The 20345-nt window shown below is 42.8% G+C and overlaps 1 protein-coding gene across 6 annotated transcripts in view; it reads right to left on the bottom strand.

Annotated features, from left to right (window-relative positions):
• The window catches only part of LOC141082566 (myosin-10-like), a 197448-nt gene that overhangs the window by 60904 nt on the left and 116199 nt on the right, over positions 1-20345 (bottom strand). For all 6 annotated transcript variants that reach the window (XM_073566532.1, XM_073566537.1, XM_073566531.1 and 3 more), the window contains exons 3-5: positions 10696-10852; positions 5248-5275; positions 4851-4953 (exon numbers count right to left, since the gene is read on the bottom strand). In XM_073566532.1, coding sequence (XP_073422633.1) covers positions 4851-4953; positions 5248-5275; positions 10696-10852 — 288 coding nt within the window. The remainder of the gene's footprint in view (positions 1-4850; positions 4954-5247; positions 5276-10695; positions 10853-20345) is intronic.

Genomic DNA, 20345 nt, shown 5'->3' with positions numbered 1-20345 from the left:
AATATAGACTATAGAGGACCACTGATTAATCCTATAATATAGAGGATCATTGATTAATCCTATAATATAGAGGAACACTTATTAATCCTATAATATAGAGGATCATTGATTAATCCTATAATATAGAGGACCACTGATTAATCCTATAATATAGAGGATCATTGATTAATCCTACAAAATAGAGGATCATTGATTAATCCTACAATATAGAGGATCATTGATTAATCCTACAATATAAAGGATCATTGATTAATCTTATAATATAGATGGGGTCTCTAATTAATCCTATAATAGAGGATCACTGATTAATCCTATAATATAGAGGATCACTGATTAATCCTATAATAAAGAGGATCACTGATTAATCCTATAATATAGAGGATCAATGATTAATCCTACAATATAGAGGATCACTGATTAATCTTATAATATAGATGGGGTCTCTAATTAATCCTATAATAGAGGATCACTGATTAATCCTATAATATAGAGGATCACTGATTAATCCTATAATATAGAGGATCACTGATTAATCCTATAATATAGAGGATCACTGATTAATCCTATAATATAGAGGATCAATGATTAATCCTACAATATAGAGGATCACTGATTAATCTTATAATATAGATGGGGTCTCTAATTAATCCTATAATAGAGGATCACTGATTAATCCTATAATACAGAGGATCACTGATTAATCCTACAATATAGAGGATCACTGATTAATCCTATAATATAGAGGATCATTGATTAATCCTATAATATAGAGGACCACTGATTCATCCTATAATATAGAGGATCACTGATTAATCCTATAATATAGAGGATCACTGATTAATCCTATAATATAGAGGATCACTGATTAATCCTATAATATAGAGGATCACTGATTAATCCTACAATATAGAGGATCAATGATTAATCCATTAATATAGAGGATCACTGATTAATCCTATAATATAGTGGATCACTGATTAATCCTACAATATAGAGGATCACTGATTAATCCTACAATATAGAGGATCACTGATTAATCCATTAATATAGAGGATCACTGATTAATCCATTAATATAGAGGATCACTGATTAATCCAATGATATAGAGGATTACTGATTAATCCTATAATATAGAGGATCACTGATTAATCGTATAATATAGAGGATCAATGATTAATCATACAATATGGAGGATCACTGATTAATCCTATAATATAGATGGGGTCTCTAATAAATCCTATAATATAGAGGATCACTGATTAATCCTATTAGGCTATGTGCACACGTAGTTTTTTGGGTCTGCGGATTTTGTAGAGAAAACCACAGGTAAATCCGCAGGACAGAAGTCCTGCGGTTTATCTGTGGTTTTGCCTGCGGTTTTGCCTTGCGGTTTTACACCTCATAATGGATGAGGTGTAAAACTGCAGCGTTTCTGCACCAAACAATTGACATGCTGCGGTTTGTAAACCGAAGCAAAACCGCGCGGAAAAAAACGCAGCATGTGCACAGCTTTTTTTAATTTCCATAGGAAATAAAGGTACTGTACAACACAGCAGAATCCGGAACCGCAGCAGAATCCGCACTGTGTGCACATACCCTAATACAGATGGGGTCTCTAATAAATCCTATAATATAGAGGATCACTGATTAATCCTATAATAGAGGATCACTGATTAATCCTATAATATAGAGGATCCTACAATATAGAGGATCATTGATTAATCCTACAATATAGAAGATCATTGATTAATCCTACAATAGAGAGGATCACTGATTAATCCTATAATACAGAGGATCACTGATTAATCCTATAATACAGAGGATCACTGATTAATCCTATAATACAGAGGATCACTGATTAATCCTATAATATAGAGGATCACTGATTAATCCTACAATATAGAGGACCACTGATTAATCCTATAATATAGAGAGGATCACTGATTAATCCTATAATACAAAGGATCACTGATTAATCCTATAATATAGAGGATCACTGATTAATCCTACAATAGAGGATCACTGATTAATCCTATAATATAGAAGGGGTCTCTAATAAATCCTATAATAGAGAGGATCACTGATTAATCCTATAATATAGAGGACCACTGATTAATCCTATAATATAGAGGATCATTGATTAATCCAACAATATAGAGCAGGGGTGGGGAACCTCAGGCCCCAGTGCCATTTACGGCCCTCGATGACCTTTTATTAGGCCCCCGAGCAGATTCTCAGGGACTGCATTCTTGGGCAGGGAGCTGTATTTTGTTTGCCACAAGCTCATTAATTTATTCTTGTTCTGTTAGCACACACACGCAGTGTTCACTACTGATCACCGAAGGGCGTGCAATGAAAGATTAAGTCATGACACCAGTGCCAGAGTCAGGATGTACTTTGTGGGTGGAGTTTGTACGGCCCCCGAAGGATGGTATAAATATCCAAATGGCCCTTGGCCGAAAAAAGATTCCACACCCCTGACATAGAGGATCACTGATTAATCCTATAATATAGAGGATCATTGATTAATCCTATAATATAGAGGATCATTGATTAATCCTATAATAAAGAGAGGATCACTGATTAATCCTATAATATAGAAGGGGTCTCTAATAAATCCTATAATAGAGAGGATCACTGATTAATCCTATAATATAGAGGATCACTGATCTTATAATATAGAGGATCACTGATTAATCCTACAATATAGATGATTATTGATTAATCCTATAATATAGAGGATCCTACAATATAGAGGATCATTGATTAATCCTATAATATAGAGGATCATTGATTAATCCTACAATATAACAGATCACTGATTAATCTTATAATATAGAGGATCACGGATTAATCCTACAATACAGAGGATCATTGATTAATCCTACAATATAGAGGATCACTTATTAATCCTACAATATAGAGGATCACTGATTAATCCTATAATATAGAGGACCACTGATTAATCCTACAATATAGAGGATCACTGATTAATCCTATAATATAAAGGATCACTGATTAATCCTACAATATAAAGGATCACTGATTAATCCTTTAATATAGAGGATCACTGATTAATCCTACAATATAAAGGATCACTGATTAATCCTACAATATAAAGGATCACTGATTAAGCCTACAATATAGAGGATCACTGATTAATCCTACAATATAGAGGACCACTGTTTAATCCTACAATATAGAGGATCATTGATTAACCCTACAATACAGAGGATCACTGATTACTCCTATAATACAGAGGACCACTAATTAATCCTACAATATAAAGGATCACTGATTAAGCCTATAATATTGAGGATCATTGATTAATCCTACAATATAGAGGATCACTGATTAATCCTACAATATAAAGGATCACTGATTAAGCCTATAATATTGAGGATCACGGAGCAATGACAACCTCCCTTTAAGGACCTATATTAAGGCCTCTTTCAGATGTCCATGTGTCTGGTAGGTGTGGTGACCGTTTTCACACGTACCGGAGACACTTACAGACATAGAAGTGAATTGGACATGTGAATGGGTCTGTGGACATGTGAATGGGTCTGTGCACATGTTAGGGTGTTTCCACCCACCGTGTGTGGAACTGGTTGCATCTTTCCCCTATGCAAGTTGAAAACTATTCATCCCTAGACATGGATTACAGCGTGGGACAGAACGTTGGACAGGTGAGAGATATTGGTGTTTTTTATTTTAGTTTTATTACAGGAGATGAGGGATTCAATGGAATGGGTGTTAGGGGAGTATAACTGTGTGTTATTTTTAAATAAAAATGGAAAAGTGTGTTTTGTTTTTACTTCAAATAAAGGACTTTATTCTGGCTGTGTCTTTATTCACCATACAACTATAGTATTAGTAAAGGATAGGTGTCTTATAGACGCTCCTCCATTACTAAACCGTGGGCTTGATGTCACCTGGCAATACAAAGGTGACATCAACCCCACAAATGTGAACCCCACTTGCCACCGCTACAGGGAAAGTGGGAAGAGCCGGGCAAAGCACCAGAATTGGCGCATCTAATAGATGTGCCTTTTCTGGGCAAGTAGGCTGCTATTTTTAGGCTGGGGGTGGAGGTGCAATATCCATGGCCCCTTATCAGCCTGAGAATACCAGCCCCCAGCTGTCTGCTTTAGCAAGGTTGGCTGTCAACAATGAAGGGGACCCCACGTAAATTTTTGAAAATTATTCATTTAAATAATTTTAAAAAAAACAGCCTCTATTATTAATAACCAGCCTTGCTGAAGCTGGCAGCTGTGAGTTTTGCCTGGCTGGTTATCAAAAATACAGGGGAACCCACGCAGGTTTATTTATAGTGCAGGCAGCGTCTGATGAATACTCCCATCAGCCACTGTCTGCTCTCATTGTTTTCAGTTGAATATAACTCTCAACATTCTCCCCTGTTAGCGCCGATCTCACTGCGAGCAGGGGAGAATCAAGAGAGCGGTCTTCAGCACCTGGTGCCGAGGAACAGAGCTAACTGTACTGCTGCTTCCCAGGAGCCGGTATGTGTGGCACAGATGCGACACATGGGCGGCACACATATGCTATAAGTATGACACACAAGGACACCGATATCTATGGTACACGTTTTTCCTGTACCAGAAATATCAGGATGTGTGAAAAAGGCCAAAGGATTCTGATTGATGTAATGTTAGCACTGCAGTGTACCACTAGGGAAGTAGGCTTAATGCTATGTAATCTTCATGTTAACTGTGGTTTATGTCATTTTCTGATGGTCATGTAATATGTCAATTACTGTCAGCATTTGTGGTGGAGTGCGTCTGCTATCTACATTGCTGGTAACACAGCCGCACACATAGAGCTCTTACCGGCGCGGTGTGCTCTTTACGGCCCTTGTGTGAAGAGGCCACGTGAGCCAGGTACTGGATTACTTTCTTCGTGTTCTCGGTTTTTCCAGCCCCTGATTCTCCACTGCATTTATAAAACATAAGCAAAACAGGTGAAATAATAAATGCATGAGTGTACTTTATATGTCAGATTCCCTTAAAAGTGTTATCCATTTTGCATTCTTTTTAAAAGGGTCAGAATAGCATACAAAATAAGTAATACCCTATCTGAAAAAAAAAAATATATATATATATAATGGAGCTCAGGTAAAAACATGATAGAGAATGTAAGAGAGGAAACAGCTACCACTAGCCTGTCCTAGACAAGTACGCCATTATTCCCAAAGAGGCAAATCTCATAATGCAACATGTCACTCACGTGCACAGAATTGACTGATCCTCCCGATCTAGAGGGAAGAAATAAAAGACAGGTAAATAAACAGGTCATTACAAATGCCAATATCATATTTGTTCTCAGGTGAAGCAATCATGACGCTGTGCAATATTTGCAGACTCTTGTTTGTGATGTGGGTGTGAGGCTGCAGTAAGTGGTGCAAGATTAATATCCTGCAATAAGTCTTTGGCTTTACACGTCAATCTGGACATAATGATCCACGGATCTGGTGTGACCTACATAACCGTGTCCATGGCTCAGGGCCCCTATACTGTCAGTAACGTCCATGCAAACGGCCGCTCCATAGAGGAAGGTAGCAGGGACTCTAGCTCCACCTACTGGAGGGAGCAATCTTAAAAGACAACAGCTACCCTTTAACCAGCAGGGATTTTTCTGTTTTTGCACTTTCACCATTGTTTTTTTTTATTATGGAAGTCATTAAAAATGACCTGGCACCATAATTCTGCAGGTCAGTTTGATTATGGTAATGCTAAAATTGTCCAGTCTTTATCATTATTACTACTACTGTTGGTGACAAAAAATACTCGTGAAACTTAAAAAAATTAAATTAAAATAAAAACCAATTGTCATGCTGCCATATTCTGAGATTCAGAATTTTTTTATTTTTCCGTCACTGGAGTTAGATAAAAGCTTGTTATTTGTGCCTTGAGCTGACATTTTTATTGATGCTATTTTGGGTTACATATGACATTTTGATCTCTTTTTATTGCTTTTTTGCTTTTTTTTTGGGGGGGGGGTGCAAATGTGGCCAACAAAAACTGGCCAATCTGGAGTTACAAACTTTTGGTGGCGTTTTTGTTGCTGTTTAACATATGATTTAAATAATGTTGAAAGATTAGACTTTTTAATATCAACAACATGAAATATGTTTTTTTTTTGTTATTTTTACATTTCTTTATTGAGCAGGGAAAAGGGTGATTATGGATACTTTTTCCAGGTTTTAGGAATCGTTTCTATTTAAAGTCAGTCTGGTTTATTGCAATCCTCAAACTACATCACCAGAAAACATAAATACAGTCTTGGTCCGGCAGAAGGTAAAACATAAAGCAAGAAGTCCATACAATAGGGCTGGTTAGCCCACCAGCTTAGATTCCAGCTTCCATGTCCTTTAGCAAAGGACATTCAATCCAGACCTGCAATCTCCATACGTCCAGCTTTCCTTAACACAAAAGCACATCTCCAGAGCTTGCCCAAAGCACCTTCAGTCACCATATAGCGATGTCTAGACAGGTCATCTGCGTTGTCGTGTAGCTTCCCAGGCCTGTGTTCCACATTAAAGTTGAAGTCTTGTAGCCCTGAGTTTCAACTCTTGGAAGGCCATCTCTGCTTCAAGAGATCATTTGGCCACTGACATCTTTGTGCCTTAAAAGTGGGTCAGGGGAGCGGCTATCATGGTGAAATTCAGGATACCCTGCTGACAGTATCACACCATTCCTGGAAATGCCGGAACCTGTTTCTTGGAGACCAATTTTGGATTGCTTCCACCTTATTCACTTGCAGTTTACTTCTCCTTTTCCGATTATGTAGCCCAAGTATTTTCCCTTCATGTTCCCCATGGCACACTTCTTTGGTTTTATGGTAACCCATACCTCTCTTCCTCAGTGCATCCAGCACAGCCTGGACCTTCTGAACATGACTTCACCAATCTGGGCTAAATATCACAATATCGTTGAGGTTAGCTGCAATGTATTTTCTTTGTGAGGGGCTAAGAACTGGTCCATGGCCCTCCGGGAGAAAGCTAGGCCTCCTTCCAGCCCAAATGGAATTCTGGTATACTGGAAGCAATTGTCAGATGTAGCGAAGTCCTTCTTCTCCTTTGCACTTTGAGAGAGAAGAACTTGCCAATAACCTTTCATTAGGTCCAGGTTGTTGATGTCTCTGGCTGACCTTAGCTTCTCCATGAGATCATCGACACGGGGCATTTTATATTGGATACGCATTACGTTTTGACATCGCATTTGGTTTTCTGTGTTTATTACATACATATATTCATTTTTTAATTTTATTATTTAAAGTATTATCTTTTCATTTCTCCTTAGGAAACATGAACATGTTATCATTTCTACAATATACTGCAATATATATATATATATAAATATAAAAACGCCTTATCGTGTCTGTCTGTAACCGAAATCGCGGGCCGCTGAGTGGTCGCGGCAGCCAGGCCCCCGCCAGGCTGCGACCAATCAGCGGCAGGCGCAGGCCTTAATCTGTAAAAAAGAGAATTAAAATTAAAAAAGTTATTCTCACCTTCCGACGGCCTCCTGTCTTCTTTCCACGCGCCCGGCCTCGCATTCCCAGTAATGCTTTGCGGCTTAGACCGCTGATGACGTCACTCTCGCGAGAGCGAGAAAGAAGACCGACATCACTCTCGTGAGAGCGAGAAAGACGACCGACGTCATCAGCGGTCTAAACCGCAAAGCATTACTGGGAACGCGAGGTCGGGCGCGTGGAAAGAAGACAGGAGGCCGTCGCAAGGTGAGAATAACTTTTTTTATTTTTTAATATTTTTGTACAGGGCCGCGGCAGTGATTGGTCGCGGCTACAGGGCCACGTTGCTGATTGGTCGCGGACAGAGGGCCGCGACACTGATTGGTCGCGGCTACACCGAAAGGGGGGTGAGGGGACCATGCATACCAGGAAAGGGGGGTGAGGGGACCATGCATACCAGGAAAGGGGGGTGAGGGGACCATGCATATCAGAATTGGGGGGTGAGGGGACCATGCATACCAGGATTGGGGGGTGAGGGGACCATGCATACCAGGATTGGGGGGTGAGGGGACCATGCATACCAGGATTGGGGGGTGAGGGGACCATGCATACCAGGATTGGGGGGTGAGGGGACCATGCATACCAGGATTAGGGGTTGAGGGGACCATGCATACCAGGATTGGGGGGTGAGGGGACCATGCATACCAGGATTGGGGGGTGAGGGGACCATGCATACCAGGATTGGGGGGTGAGGGGACCATGCATACCAAGAAAGGGGGGTGTGGGGACCATGCATACCAAGAAAGGGGGGTGAGGGGACCATGCATACCAGGATAGGGAGGTGAGGGGACCATGCATACCAGGATTGGGGGGTGAGAGGACCATGCATACCAGGATTGGGGGGTGAGGGGACCATGCATACCCCGAAAGGGGGGTAAGAGGACCATGCATACCAGGAAAGAGAGGTGAGAGGATCATGCATACCAGGAAAGAGAGGTGAGAGGATCATGCATACCAGGAAAGAGAGGTGAGAGGATCATGCATACCAGGAAAGAGAGGTGAGAGGATCATGCATACCAGGATTGGTGGGTGAGAGGACCATGAATTCCAGGATTGGGGGGGTCAGGGGACCATGCATACTAGGATAGGGGGTTGAAGGGTAGCATGCCTATCAGGATTGGGGGTGAGAGAACAATACATATCAGGATTGGGGGGTGCATTATTGCATTATTATTAAATCTTCAAAAATAAACTGCATATATATTCTAGAATAGCCGATGCGTTAGAATCGGGCCACCAGCTAGTACAGTATACTGCCTGTAGGCTGTAGCTGAGCTTTATTTAAAGACCAAGGTGGCTGCAGCAGAGGCCGGTTGCGTGTATCGGCCAGGTCATAATTTAAAGGGCTATTCCCATCTCCAAGATCCTATTCCAATATGTAGTAGGTGTAATACCCTTTTAAATGCTACTGTAAGTAATTAATAGTGGTAGTTAAGTGCTTAAAGCACAGAGATCGGAGCAAGCTTTGGTTTCTGTACTCACAGGAAGACAGATGCTGGCTAGGTAACACAGCTGGCACCTGCTGCTATGAAGTAGGATCAGCTCCTGAGCCCGCGTCATACTTTGTTTAGCAGCCTATGTTATAAATGTAGATGATAGGATGTAACCAGCTAAAGGGCCTTGTCTTATGACTTGGCTTCCTTTCCCGAGTCATTTGGCAGGGACGTACGTATAAAGGGTCAGTGTTGACTTTTGAGGTTGCTACCTCCAGTAGATGGTGCCACATTCTGTGTTACCTTCCTCTCTGAAAAGGCTATTTGCATATTTTAATTTCCAGGGGGAATTGCATGGCCTAAAGGTCTTTCTTTCCTGACTTGGTGACCTCAATAAGGACGTATTTTACCCCTTAAAAACCTCAGTAAAATTCATGTGATGTTCTGTATTTTTGTTCAATAACAGACAAAAGTATTAGAGAAGTGATATGTTATTGGCTGACCAGAAATGTGATCTAGCACAAAAGCCCCTTCACCAGGCAAGGTAACAAATGAATGCCTATGAGCAGCAGCTACACATTCAGAGCCAGTGACACACAGGTTAAAGGGGTTTTCTCAAGATCTGATCGGTGGGGGTGTGACACGGCTGATCAGCTGTTCCTGGTGGTGGCCCAATGTGCCAAGCTGCACAGCTCAGTCACCTGCACAGTGGCCACGGACTGCACATCCGCCCCCTACTGACTCAAGTAATAGCTGGATCTACAGTATCCGGCCATTAATCTAAAAGTCCTGGACAACCACTTTAATAGTGTGCCTTTGTGACTGCTCGTAAATCCAGGCGCTAGGTTCTGTGTGTCTTTACCTCTATTTCTATCAAATCTATGGGAAAAGAACGCCTTTATGTTCTTCAGTTGGATTGCAGGTAGGAAGTCCAGGCAAATGCTGCCCCCAAGATCTCAACTTCATCCCACAAGTGCTCAGTTCTGAGAACCACCAGAAATCTCATCAGCTCTTTATTACGTGGAAGAGCTGGGTGAAAACAATGGCGCAATAGGGTCTTAACTAGTGATGAGCGAGTGTGCTCGGATAAAGTGTTATCTGAGCATGCTCGAGTTCTAATAGTGTATCACGTTCTAGTCCCCGCAGCTGCATGTGTTGTGGCTGTACGATAGCTGCAACACGTGCAGGGACAGACTGCTTGTTGGGTAAATGCCCTGTATGTGATGCAACTGTCAAACAGTCACGAGACATGCAGCCGCGGGGACTCGAACATAGCATTCGAGCAAGCCGAAGACCCTCTATTAGTACCCGAGCGAGCTCAGATAGCACCAATTAATAGATACCCATGGGTGAGTGAGGGAAGTGCTCACCTGCCTCAGGCTGTGTGAGCCCAACCACAGAAATCACTTAGAAAGGCTGCTGTAGACCCCCATATAATGCAATGTGGTGGGTGGGGATGGGGTTAATCCTAGGCTGCCTATTCGGATGAAGGATGATGGATGGAGCCAATGAAGGATCTGGTGATTTTGCCCTGAGAACGAAGGTGTATAAAACTTCGAAATGCATTAATAAACTGCATTTTATCTGACCCTTCGTTGGCTCCGTCCATTGTCCTTCATCCTAATAGGAAGGAATAACCCCATCTCCTCCCACCACACTGCATCAGCTGTTTTTTAGGTTGAGTGGTCCTTCACAAAGTGTGTCTCACCTTGAAGCATGCTCCGGTATGCGGCTTCTGAGATTGCATATATATGTGGAGGCATTTCATGTCGTTTCTTTCCTCGATACATTTCCACTATTTGCTCCGTGTATATGGGCAGGTTCTTGTACGGATTAATCACAACACAGAAGAGACCTGAATATGTCTGGATGTAAAGGGGAAACACTGCCATCAGTAACAGATTGCAGACTGCTCGTTGTACATTCAGCCTGGACTAATAATCCACTCACTGTATCCAAAGCGTAAAATCAGCTGCAGAATTTGCTCCGGAAACGCGGTAATTTTGCATCAGATTTTACCAGCAAACAGCAAAGTCCCCAGCGAAGTCCACAGCAAAGTGTGCAGCAAAGTCCACAGCAAAGTCCACAGCAAAGTGTGCAGCTTAGATGGACCTGATGTGGATCTCAAATTCACAGCTCCGGATAATTTAGAATGCAGATTTTCCCTGCAATGTGTGGACGCACCCGAGGTTCTGGATCTGTGTAATCATATACATTCAGAAATACCAAAGGCTTGCACTAAATTTTTGCACAAAATATCTGAGCAAAATTTATCAGTATTTTAAGCCAGTATAACATTATTTTTAAGTACTTACGCCAAAACTTAAAAAAAGTACGGTATGTGGTTAAGTGACGTGCAGAATATTTATAATTGCAATGCTATAAAGTTCTATATTCTAGCCAGGTCCTAGCGGTCTTAAAACAGCGTGGGAAATAGTAGTCTTGTAGTGCAACACTTTTTTAGTAAAGTTTCAATTTGACTACATTTTACATTAATATGAGACAATTGATACATTGGTTTAGAGCCCTTTTCTATATTGCATATTTCAAAAATTGTAATTTGCGCAAAAACGCGTGAAAAGTGAAAATTTGTATGAAATTTCAGAATTAGCTTGAATCATCGGCACCTTAATTTCCATTCTTATCTACAGTTGTGGCCAAAAATTTTGATAGTGACACAAATTCTGGTTTTCACAAAGTTTAGTAACATAGCAAGGCCGAAAAAAAGACATTTGTCAACCCATTTCAGCCTATATTCCATCAGTATAGAAGGACGTAGATCTGGGGATTTAAAGAACCTAATAACTGTAAGATACAATATTGTTAGGCTCCAGGAAGACATCCAGGCCTCTCTTGCCCCCCTCGACTGAGTTCGCCATCACCACCTCCTCAGGCAGGGAATTCCAGATTGTCACTGCCCTAACAGTAAAGAATCCTCCTCTATGTTGGTGGAAAAACCTTCTCTCCTCCAGACGCAGAGAATGCCCCCTTGTGACCGTCACCTTCCTTGGCATAAACTTGTATTGTCCCCTTATATACTTATACATGATTATTAGATCACCCCTCAGTCATCTTTTTTCGAGACTAAATAGTCCTCATTTTTTTAAGTTTGCTGCTTCAGTTTTTACAGTGGCAATTTGCATTAACTACATTATTATGAAGAGTGATCAGATGAACTGAAGAGTCATTCCTTGCAATGAAAATTACCTTAATCACAAAAACTCCATTCCCATTGAATTTCAGTCCTACTACAAAATGACCCGCCTCCATCATGTCAGTGATCTGGTTAGCTCAGGAGAAAGTGTTAGGAGGCAAAGCAGCTGGTGTCAATCTGCAAGGCTGATGATTTATGACAGCAGTCAGATACTTTAAAAGGGGTTGGTGCTTGAAACCATTGACTTCTTCTGTTAACCATGGTTACCTTCAAAGAAACCTGTGCATTTATCATTCTCTATCAAAAGGGCTTTACAGGCAAGGACATTGCTGCTTGAAAGATTGCCCCTAAATCAGACATTTACTGTATCATTAAAAACACAAATAAAATGCTGTTAAGAAGGCTTCAGGACGCCCCAAATGGTGCATGCCAGGACTGTCTCCTAAAGAGGATTCTCTCCAAGAAAAACATCAATGACAGACCAATATTCTGCACCCGGAGACCATTCATGTGTGGGTTTTTTCATGCAAGGAAGGGGGCTCACTCTGAATATTGGCTAAAAGCACTGGAATGAATAAATGGGATCTAAACATCCTCCAAGAGCAATTTCCCCCAGGAGCAATGTGCTGATGGACAATGCTTTTTCCTAAATGATAAATGGAGCACAATGCCACAAACCAAAAGTGATAACCAAGTGGCTTGATGAAGAAAACATGGAAATTTTGGGCCCATGGCCAGGAAACTCGGCAGATCATAATCGCATTCAGATCCTGTGGTCAATCCTCAAAAAAGCTAGTGTACAAATGAAAACACAGAAACTGTGATAAACTTAAAGGGGTTAGACAAGATTTTTTTTTTTTTGCTATGGTTAAGAACTTGCTGGCAGGTAATTTCTAGCTACCTGCCTGTTCTGCCCTGCAATGATCTGTTCGGGCTCAGGAGGCGATTCCCCTACCTCCTTTCACCTCATGTCGGCAGAGCAGGTCTTTCTCTTCCACTCTGCTCTGTGGCGGGCCATCAATGCTGACATCACGCTGATAGACAGCCAGCTGCCTGCTGTGTTAGGCTGAGTCGGCTGTCAATCAGCATGACATCGGCAGTGACGTCCCATCGACAGAGCAGAGTGGAAGAGAAGAATCTGCCGTGTTGACATGATGTCACTGGAAGAGGGAGAATCGCCGGCAGGATTGAGCTATGATCCGGAGAAGACTGTCGAAGTGCAGAACATGGTCGGCAACTACCTGCCAGCTAGTTCTTAGCCCCATAGCAAAAAAAACCCTTTAAAGCACTGATTTAGAGAGGAATGGGTTGCCATCAGTCAGGATTTGTCCCAGAAGCTAATATCCAGCTGTCAGGGCACAGTCTCTGTATAAATTTGATGGATTTGTCACTAAAAGTGTAAAATCTCATGAAATGCTGATAACTGTACTTCAGTAACCACAGAACCATCTGACTAAAAGATCTAAAAACCCTGGAGCAGAAAACATTGTGAAAACCAAAATTTGTCTCAGGCTGAAAACTTTTGGTCATGAGGGTACTGTGCTTCCGGAGTCTGGTAACACCTCTATTTATGTAATTTTACATAATATGATATAGAAGCTGCCAAACTGGCAGGGAAACTGTTAGCAAGCAGTACACCATGATGTTCCCTGAAGCCGGTAGGAGCGGGCTACACGGAGCAGTCCATAAGCTGTGGAAGGTCTGCCTGACAGAAGGCAGTGGCCATGTTCTGTTCGGAGTCCGTGCTGTTTCTTCTGGAATTCTTTCTTATCACAAGAGAATGAATCATGTGGGGGCAACAACAGAGCAAACATCCATGTATGTGCAGACTACGATGACATCTCCGCTGAGGAAATTACACTGGTATAAAATGGGAAAGGAAGCGAAACAAAGCAAATTTCCTGTAGCAGAAGCCAAAGCGACCACACCTATCCCTCATAAGTCTCCTAAAGAGCGAGCGGTGGGACAACTCCTACAATTACAGGCGTCTGCTCCAGCTTCTCCGACAGAGCTTTAGAGAGCGAGGCTCGGCCCTCAGTGACTCTCACTGGGCAAACAGCATGGCACAGCCTAAATACCATCATCCCCTCATCCAGACGAGAGCACGCTTCCTAGAAAATCGGATCAGGCCGAGTACACACATAGCAGGGACGGACAAACCACATGGGCTACACAACAGGGCTGTGGAGTCGGAGTCGGAGTCGTGGAGTCGGAGTCGGTGCTCATTTTGGTGGAGTCGGAGTTGGAGTCGGTATAAAATGGACCGACTCCTAAAATATATAATAAATTGGGTACAGTAATTCAATGCAGAATGTGCTGAATATTTTTTCATAGGAGTTTGGGAAAGTTATGAAATGTCCTATAAATGGCTGTTATATTCCTGATCTAAGGCTACATTCACACACAGCGTTTTTCCTGTGTTTTTTGAGGATACGTTTTTCAGTTGCAAAAGCAGATCATCTTTTTAAAAAACTGCATCACCTGAAAGGTTTTTGAGCTCATAGATAATGTTTTCAATAGCAAAAGCAGATTAGAAATCTGCTCTATCTATCCATTTATCCATATCTGTCTATCCATATCGTATCTGTACCAAAAAGAATGAAAACTGGGTAGTACACCAATATATATATTCTGTTCTATCTAAATATCTTGATTATTGGATCATAAAAATGATTAAATGTCTGAGGTTCACATTGTACTACAATACATTTTTCACTTAAATATAAGCAATATGTGTGGGAGTCGGAGTCGTGGAGTCGGAGTCGGAGTTGGTGTAAGGGAAATTGAGGAGTCGGAGTCGCAGGTTTGGCTTACCGACTCCACAGCCCTGCGTACACAAAGAGATAAGGGGCAAATGCCAGCCTAGGAACTGTACCACCTGCATGGAAAGGACGGCACTGAGGAACGTAATGGCCATAGGCTTTGGCCTCCACACGACCACCATCATAGAAGATAACACCGGCGTGTTGTTACGCTCACGGTACTCTAACATCGCTCCACTGGGTTGTGTGATGTGTCTGCCTACGTCACATAATCTATGCCTGATTTCCACGTGTGCCAAGAAATGTAGGGCTGCCCTGCCCTTAATGAGGACACCGGCAAGACAGAAAGATTAATGTTAATAAGAATGCTAATAATAATGGCAATAAAGCCTTACTCTGACTGCATCACAATAATAAAGTAATGCCAGACACAATAATGATGTCTTCTCTAATGAGAAAAGGAAAATGACATTTCCCACTATTACTCATGGGACATATACTCATCTTATTAACACATCAGGAGCGGCAGAAACAATACAGTTCCCACAGATGTCTTCTCCAGCAAACTCCCACAGCGCACACGATGGTCATTAGGGCAATATATGTCTCGTTTGGGCCGTCACGCACTAATCCTGCCATAGGCACAATACATAACTGTGATATTGGAAGAATAGGGGGACAAGCCCAGGGCAGAGGTAGCAATCTTCATGTAGGCCTTGGTGTGGACTTGGCTACTATGTTGGCTAGTAAAACGCTGAGTTCCATGATAGCAACCTAATGGACTCCATTACAGCCATTGGCACCACTGGTAAGAATCACGTCAGGGATTCCCAACTTCTGTCACCTTCTACAGCTGAAGGTTTGCGTTCTCTCAATAAGTGGTTTCCATCTATAGCGTCCCCTCACCAGTCTGCATGGTCCAGTAGTTAGAAGTCTTGCATGTGTGTGAGATGATGAGGGGGTAGACAGAGGCAAGAGGAATGCCATACACTGATCGTGTTTTAGGAGGTTCTGGAGCACAAAATGAATGGAAATTCTCCAAATCCTTAGCAAAAACTGAAAACTCCTCCAAAACTTCAAGGCTCTGCTCAGTCTCTGCTCCAATAACTCTGCAAAAAGACTGAGTGTACACAGCCTTAGATTGTTAGCCACCTTTGGAACAAACGGCGTTGTCTTTCCCAGTAGATAGCAGAAATAAAACATGCACAGGGTCATGTTCAGATGCAGCGTTTTTGCAGAATATTGGCAGATTTTTGTTTTTTATTCTTTTCGTTGCATTTGCGCTTCAAGGCTAAAAATGCAACAAAAAAAACGTTGAAAAATGTCTGCAAACTTTCAACTACATTTTTACCAGGGCTGGACTGGCCATCTGGCAATTCTGGCACATGCCAGAAGGGCCTGTCTGGTCATGGGCTGCCTTGTTTGATACCTTTTCTCCATCCTGGATGATATTAGTAGTAATATATCCCATCTGGTGCTTGGGGACGGGGACAGCATGGGCCTGTGTGATTTCAAATGCCAGGGCTGAATTTCAGCCCCAGTCCGTACCTGATTTTGACTATGTCTATTAAGACCCTCATTGATTTCAAAGGCTGATAAACATTGAAAATACGCTGAAAGAATTGACATGCTGCATCTTGAAAAAGGCACATCTCAGGTCAAGCATGTTACTAACATGCTGTGTGTCATTAGGGAAAAAAGGCCTGAAATGCGCTACATGTGAACAGGCCCCAATGTGCCTACTGTCACGCAGGTGGGGCAGGATGACGCTGTGCGGAGCGGTGAGCTCTATGGTGGTGGCTCCTGCACTGCTCGGCACCGCTGATTCCTCCAGAAATGTCTCCATGTCATCAGGTCAACAATGATGCTGTGATTGCGGTGTCAGGACATCATTATCTGGTGTCCCCTGATGAAGCAGCCTGTGAGTTACTGAGTGGCAGAAGACGGGAACATGTCAGACTGCAGACAGACCCCATGAATGGTATCCAGTAAGGCAGCAAAGCTCTATCGTGTATATATGCATATACAGTGGGCGCAGCTGCACACAGTAACTCCTCTGCCCTTTTCATTTCCAAATCTACTTGCTTGAACAAGAAGTATTTTTCTGCGTATAATCCTGTCAGACAAACACAAGTACACCCATGAGTGTGGGGCACCGTAATGGCCGCTGCATTCTGCAAGCTCTGGAAAGACAGGCAGAGCAGACTGTCATTATGTCCTGCACCTGATTTAACTCTTTCCTAGTACAAGGCCCAGTCATTGCACTGCTGAAAGAAGACATCCATCAGTAGCGCAGACATCAGACTGCTGCAGAGTGGAGGATTAATCATTTACGTGATAGTGGAGGAGAAGCCACAGAAAAGGCAGACATTCCTACTCTCCCTCTGTATGGACGTCCACAAGTGCCGGATCTTTCTACCTTTAGGCTGTGTGCACACGCTACGGATTTTGCTGCGGTTCCGCAGCGGTTTTGGCCGCTGCGGACCCGCAGCAGTTTCTGCTGCGGTGTACAGTACCATGATTCCCTATGGGAATCAAAAACCGCAGTGCAGACGGTGCGGAATTTTCCGCGCGGATAATCTGCGGTTTTCAATCCGCAGAAAGAATTGACATGTCAATTCTTTCTGCGGATTCTCCTGCGGTTTGCCATCTCCTCCATTGAGGAGATGAAAAACCGCAGGGTAAAACCGCAGAGCAATCCGCAGGTAAAACCGCAGGTATTTTGACCTGCGGTTTCACCTGCGGATTTTTCAAAATCCGTGCGGATGAATCCGCACCTAATCCGCAGCGTGTGCACACAGCCTTAATGTAACTGGCTCTTGGGTTCCTTGGTGTCATGATTAGGAGACAAGTCAGTGTTTAATGTCCTCCTTTCTGGAATTGTAGTGGTCAACATAAATATCTGTAATGATCAGAAAATGGGAAGATTTACTCTGGAAAGGGGAGGATAACCTTGGGCAAGCTGCTCATGGGACAAGTACAGAGGGGTCACAGGCCCCTGAGCCATCACCAATGGTGGGCTGGCTATTTAGTAGGAATCCTTCAGTGATCCAAGAGGATGTTCACAATGCTTATTACGGGACCAGCGAACTGGATGAGATTTTATGAAACTGATTGGATTTCATTCTCTGCCCATTTTCCACTGCAGAAAGTCCAGTGTGACTATACTCTACAGAACAAGCTCATCTACCCAATAACGGGTCAATAATCCTGCATCCCTGATCGTATAGGTGCCATGAAATGTCACTGTAATCTTTCGGCTGTACATCTTGTCCTCTGTAATTACTGTGAGGTGACATTTCTCTTCTCCAAGGTTTCCTAAAGTGAACGTTTCCCCCGTACTGCTCCCTCAGTAGCTCAGGGTCTACATCCGGCTCCTGAGGACACCGGCAGGTGCAGTGTGAGGTCGGAGCACACCTTCCTCCATTTCTGCCTCTTTCCAGTGTCTACACCTAAGCAAAGGTCTCTCCACAATGGTTTATGACAGCCGAAGACACGCCTCAACAAATCTAGGACATGGCTTCTAATCTTCAGCGGTAGTGTGAACAAGGAAATTCTATGGAGTCAGCAAAACCAAAGCTTTAGCTAGGAGACACTCAGCGTCAGTGCAGCCATTTCTTAGGGCGAGGACTGTGTACCCATGTGATGACAAGTTATATTTGGAGTATTGGATACATTCACATCTACACATTTTACCAAAGATTTTGCCACTGCAGGTATCTGCGAGAAAATGAGCAAGTCTTGGGGCTAGTTCAGACAAGTATATATAATGGGTGCGAACACAGAGTGCACTGACCTATTATAGCCAGGATGCCAAAAATCAGGGCATGGTACATTGTACAGACCAGGATAATGCATGCAATTAGTATCAGCTCTGTCACACATCCGCAGTGTGGACAAGGACACGGAGCTGCACACAGAGCCAGTCATGGACGCCATTTTCGGTTCTGACTGGCCCAATTTTCATTATGTGAGCGTGGCCTTCCATGCACACTAATCACAGATATGACACTCCGGATGAGCTGCTCTATTCACCCCATGTATAACAAATGTGAAAATCTGCAGCAGATATTGACATTACTTGGATTTAGTATCTACATCACAGGTTAACATGTGCGGTGGATTATTTTGTGCAGTGTGGGGATGAGATTTGCCACACTGTGTCCACCATGGGCAAGAAAAAAATTATATTTTTCTACAACTAATTCATGTCCCAGTAGATGAATGCTGCCTGGAAAATTCTCCTGGTTGGAATGCCAAGGTAGACCCCATTTTAGCATTACCTTAGACCCTGATTCCTGGTATGTGTCACTTACTTGGCTGCTTGCTGTAGGTTATCACTATTTTATCAGCAGGAGATTATCACTAGAGGACTAGTAAACCCCACCAACACCGTTTGCCAATTTTCTGCCTATGCATAGTGTACACAGAAAGCTGCCAATCAGTGGTGTGGGTGGTGCTATACAGAGCTCAGCATTCAGAGAGCTGCTAGATCTGCAGCAGAGAAATCAGTTGATCAGAACTGCAGCAAATTGTAAACTAAGTGATACATTGCTGGAATAAGGGTCTCTGCCCCTATACCATGCAGCTCTCATATGGGGAAGTAAAAACCTGGAGACAGATTATCTTTAAGACTAAACAAGGAATGAAACCTAAAGACAGATAAAGTATATGGGAATATGCTATAAGAATGATATTGCCATGTGACGTTATTCCCCATACTAGCCGTGAATTCTAAGCACAGGTGTTATTTCAGATCCTGTTTTCGTACAAGCTCATTACATTCCTGAGTATCATAGAGACAACAGCAAAATAATCCACCTGCATGAAGTACAAGTCTGGGCAGGAATCCACCTGTCTCCTGAGCACAATGCTGTCCTGAGGTCACCACCAGCCAGGGTTACACAGCCGGTGATGGAATGTGCAAACTAGGCAGAAGGGAAAGGAGAGGCTCGGCCTAATGTGCCTACTGATGGTAGAGGACAGAAGGGGAAGGAGAGGCTTGTCCTAAGTTGTCTACTAATGGTAGAGGACAGAAGGGGAAGGAGAGGCTTGTCCTAATGTGTCTACTAATGGTAGAGGACAGAAGGGGAAGGAGAGGCTCTTTCTAATGTGCCTACTGATGGTAGAAGACAGAAAAGGAAGGAGAGGCTTGTCCTAAGTTGTCTACTAATGGTAGAGGACAGAAGGGGAAGGAGAGGCTTGTCCTAATGTGTCTACTAATGGTAGAGGACAGAAGGGGAAGGAGAGGCTCTTTCTAATGTGCCTACTGATGGTAGAGGACAGAAGGGGAAGGAGAGGCTTGTCCTAAGTTGTCTACTAATGGTAGAGGACAGAAGGGGAAGGAGAGGCTTGTCCTAATGTGTCTACTAATGGTAGAGGACAGAAGGGGAAGGAGAAGCTCGGCCTAATGTGCCTACTAATGGTAGAGGACAGAAGGGG

This window comes from Dendrobates tinctorius, unplaced genomic scaffold (genome assembly GCF_039654945.1).
Source record: "Dendrobates tinctorius isolate UK_male_01 unplaced genomic scaffold, ASM3965494v1 ptg000018l, whole genome shotgun sequence".
NCBI classification, from domain to species: domain Eukaryota; kingdom Metazoa; phylum Chordata; class Amphibia; order Anura; family Dendrobatidae; genus Dendrobates; species Dendrobates tinctorius.
The sequence above is the reverse complement of the archived record's forward strand: the minus strand, read 5'-3'. Positions and strand labels throughout refer to the sequence as shown.